This window comes from Mus pahari, unplaced genomic scaffold (assembly GCF_900095145.1).
Source record: "Mus pahari unplaced genomic scaffold, PAHARI_EIJ_v1.1 scaffold_8170_1, whole genome shotgun sequence".
NCBI lineage: Eukaryota > Metazoa > Chordata > Mammalia > Rodentia > Muridae > Mus > Mus pahari.
The window spans coordinates 45,792-50,446 of record NW_018394025.1 but is presented as its reverse complement, the minus strand read 5'-3'; the positions used below and the strand labels follow the sequence as shown (position 1 = coordinate 50,446).

Below are 4,655 nucleotides of genomic sequence, written 5' to 3'. Positions count from 1 at the left end.
GACCAGCATCATTTATGAGATGAGGACTCCCATGAGCCTCACTGTAATGTAGAGAATTTGATTGTAAATTTTGCAAATTTGACATTATCACTACACCAGGGACTTGACCCAAAGTGTTATGAATGTCACTCCACATTTTAGATATGATTTTCCACTCTATTCAACCTATATCAGTATGTCCCACTCTCCCCATATGTCTGCTAGGGCCAACTTGCCTGAGGCATCTTGTCCACATCAGAGCCGTACCCTGTGACAGGTGTTAATTCATGAGTGACACAGTGCTCTCCCAGAGTCCACACACTTTCTGTGTTTCTTCAGGATCCTGNATCCCATCAGAGCTGGAGTCCTGGCAGACCCTGCCACTGTGTCTGCTTGAGAACCACTCAGTCCTCTGCCCCCTTCTCTAAATGATCAACCTTAGGCACTTTCTTTTTTTAAAGATTTAATTATTCATTTAATGGATGTGAGTATACTGTCTTCAGACATACCAGAAGACTACATCGAATCCTATTACACATGGTTCTAATCATCCTGTGGACTGCAATAAGAGAACATGCGCTACAACCCTCCCCCCCCAAAAAAACAAACAAAAAACCCAAAAAACTTTACTGTGGGTTATTTGTTGTACCATAGTTCATGAAGCAAAACAACAGGATCACAGAGCATCAATATTGAAGTTTTTCACAGACTGAGGCTCACTGTGGGTGAAATAAATCGTGTGACCCTAAGCCCACACAGGCAGTGAGTTACGGGCATTGTCCCTAGATTTACAGAGCACAGCAGCCTTCAGTAGACAGCAGACCTGGCCTGCACATTGGGGAACCTCAGCACTGGAGAGAGGGNCTGAGGGTGGAAGCTGAGGCTTCACACGCAGACCCTGATCCAACTGAAATCCAACATCACTAGTGCTGACTGCGGTGTGTGGCGAGGGCTGCAGTTCCGTGGTGGAAAGCCCCACAGTGTACAAAGCTTGGGCGCAATCCCTACTGATGGAGACAGACAAGGCAACCAGTTTGTGTGCAGACATNAAGTCCCCTTGTGATTACATTCCCTTCATAGCTAAGGAACGCCCATGAGTGTGTTAAGAGCCTGTCAGGTGGCAGAGGGACATTTATCAGTTCCCAGCTGCAAGGACAGTGAAAGCACAGGGTGACAGCTAGAAGTGGCAGGAACTCTTACACTCTGAACGCTGGCTACTCTCAGTCTTCATGAAGCATAGCGCACACTGTCTATTCAATGACCTTAAAGTGGGTGCCATTTACCACTGTTCACCTCAACAACTTGGCTGGGCCAGCCTGGACTTCCACTGGAGTGCCTTCCCTGCCTCCCACCCAGTGACTTCTACTCTCTGGTTGTTGGCATTTAGTCTAGGCTCCACCCAACAGTTACTTGGCAAGAGCCATGGTAGACCTGACTCACTATAAGAGGAGCTGCTTGCCCCCTCCTCTCTCTACCTCTCCTGCCCTTGCTCCTGCTCCTTACCTCCTCTCTCCGCAATCCCCTCTCCCTCTCTCCTCATCCCCCTCTCCCTCTCTCCTCACTCCCCTCTCCCTCTCTCTCCCCGCAATTCCCTCTCCCTCTCTCCTCATTCCCCTCTCCCTCTCTCCTCACTCCCCTCTCTCCTCTCTCCTTTCTCCTCTCTCCTCTTTCTCTCTCTCTCTCTCTCTCTCTCTCTCTCTCTCTCTCTCTCTCTCTTCTCGCTCTCTCTCTCCTCTCTCCCCTCTCCCTCTGTCTCCATGTGCTCATGGCTGGACTCTACACCTCTCCTTGCTCTCTCTCTTCTTTTCACTCAACTCCCCTCCCTATGTCCTCAATAAACTGTTCTATACTATACCTACACTATACATTCATCCTGTGGCTGGTCCCTCAGGGGGAAGGGATGCCTCACCATGTGCCTACAGAGGCACCCCTACCCCCAACCTGACTGCACATCCATGAATCATACCTCTTCTTCTCTTTCTTTTATAAAGCACAGCACTGTCCTTCACTCTCTCACCCTACTTGTGGCATCTGAGGGACTCCTTGGTGTCTCTAACATTGCACAGATTTCTAGGACACCACAGGTGGAGAGCAGCATCTTGGGGGTCTCAGCAGGGCAGGCAACCCTAGCTCCATCCATCAGAGCACAAAACAGAGGACTATCGAAGGCTGACCAATCCCATGTCACATATCACTCAGAGCCGAGAGGTAAGGGAAACAAGAGCCCTGTCTCTGGATGGGAGACTAACCCCGGGCATTTCACACTTCTTTCTNCCTTTGCTGCACGAGAGCCCACTCCACTGAAGTCTGCCCTCGTGTAGATGAGCCCTGTGCGATGGTCCTGGGGACTGTGCAGAACCCATTCTCCATCCAGGCCTGCTTCCCCTCAACACCTGCAGACACAGGACAACCTTGGCTTCATCCTCCGTCCTCCACAGGGGATGCAGAGGCTAAGTGAAAAATCAAGGAATGTTGCCTCTCAACTATCTATTAGGGCTTCTTGAGGCACCTTAGAATAGTCACTGTCTGTTGTGCCTCAGTTTTTCCTCAGTGCTCACATTGCATGGCCAAGCAAAGGTGTGCTGAAACCAAGTACGTTGTCTGTATATCTTAATCAAAACCTCATTATCTTTGATTCAGGAAGAGCACCCCAGGCCAGCGTGGTTGATGGCTCTGTGTTCAAGCCTCCTCCACTTCCTCTTTCTGTTTTGGAGATACCCACAATGACTGAGCACAGACAGAGCTGTCTTCCTGCCTGAGACCTCTAATCATGTCTTAGGCAGCCCTACAAGGAGGGTCAGGCCCAGGCAGTGTGGGGATCCCATCTGAGGGATTCCATGTCCTCTCCTAGGCACAGGGTAGAGGAGGAGAGAGGAGCAGGCAGACCTCATTTGACTGAAAGTCCAGCCCTCCAGCTGCTGAGCCTGTGACCTTTTTTCATCTTCCCTGAGCTCACCCATCCGTGAGGCTGTAACCCTTCTCCTCCAGAACCATTGAGGGGATGAACATGTCGGGCAAGCATGGTCCCCAACTCACCAAGGAATCTTCCTGCAGCCACGTTTGGATGTTGGATGTGTCCCTGCTGTCCTTAGCCGTGTGGATCCACTCATCAGCTGCACATCTGAGACACCAGACACAAGCTCTGGGCCTGATATACCCAGTACATGAAAGTGAAAGAAACATTTCTGGTNTGTGGCTCCTCATGATAAAACCACCCACCGGTCATGATGCCTGCCAGGTACCACCCAGCTCATCAGCCATGGACAGGAGCTGATGTGCGACCAGCTTCTCTGGCCTGGATAGATAGAACCAGAGCCAAGAATGAAGGTCAATGATGAAGCTTGAGCTAAGCTTCAATTTCCAAGAAAAAGAAACACATTTATTAATGAGATTGCAACAGATGCTTGTTCTCAAAAAGGGGAACCTTCTTTTATGTGGANTTGTGGATAGGGAATAAACTTGGGACTCTCTACATTCCTGGGCCAGTTCCAGTCTTCCTCAATCAACAAGATCACATCTTTGTCAGGCATAGTGGCAACATACCTATAATCCCAGAATCCAGGAGGCATCAGGGGATCTCTGAGTTCTTAGACATCCTGGTGGTCTATGTATCAAGTTCGAGGGCAGCAAGAACTTCACAGTAAGACCCTGATGCAACACAACAAAGGAAACAAGCAAGACCATGCCTTCTTAAACTCGTCTACTTGGGATGCCCTTTAGACCTGGGCCATTAAATACAAAAGTTAAAAGATGTCCTTTTATCTTGTGTGTATGGATGTTTTGNTTGAGTGTATTACGTATGTGCACTATGTGTATGCATGCTGACCAAGGAAGGCAGAAGAGGGTGTTGGATCCTCTGGAATTAGAATTACAGAAGCTTGAGAGCTGCCATGTGAGTGCTGGGAATCAAAAGCTGGTCATCAGGAAAAGGAGCCTGTGCTCTTAACCGATGAGCCATTTCTCCAGCCCTATATGAGAAATTGTTATGTGTCTCTCTAAACAGAGACATATAAAAATAGGTCTATAAAACCAACATGTAATAATAAAAATAATACAGTTATTTAAAACCATTCTTGAGTGATTTTCTATCTTGTTTTGCATCTCTGTCACTGTAATAAAACACGGAGCAGGCTAGTGTGGGAGGAAAGGGTTTATTTGGATTGTACATCTAAATCAAAGTCTTGAAGGGAAGTCAAGGCAGGAACTCAAGCAGGAACCCAGAGGCAGGAACCAAAGCAGAGACCATGGAAGAATGGTGCCTACTGGCTTGTTCACCATATATTCAGCCTCTTATATAGATCAGGACCATCTATCTCTTAGGGGTGGCACCACCCACACTGTACTGGGGTATCCCACATCAATCATCCAGAAAATGTCCCATAGATATACCCACAGGCCAGTCTGGTGGAGACAATTTCTTAGTTTAGGTGCCCTTTTCCTAGAGATGTCTAGGATCATGTCAGGTGGATAAAAACTATCATACAACATATAATCCTACCATTGATTAGAGACAAATGTAAATTTTCATACTACAAAGATGGGTTGCTTGAGGATTAAATGACAGAATATTTGGTANTGTAGGACACTGACTACTTTCAATATTTTTGAATTAATCCATATCTTGATTTTTACTCCATCAGCATTGAGGTTGCAACTTTGCATAAAAATACTTAATA

At 47.4% G+C, this 4,655-nt stretch overlaps 1 protein-coding gene across 1 annotated transcript in view; it reads right to left on the bottom strand.

Moving 5' to 3' along the window:
• LOC110315842 (apolipoprotein L3-like) overlaps positions 1-4,655 on the bottom strand; it is a 15,248-nt gene that overhangs the window by 7,525 nt on the left and 3,068 nt on the right. Inside the window, exon 2 of the mRNA XM_029534784.1 lies at positions 2,936-3,100. Coding sequence (XP_029390644.1) covers positions 2,936-3,100 — 165 coding nt within the window. The remainder of the gene's footprint in view (positions 1-2,935; positions 3,101-4,655) is intronic.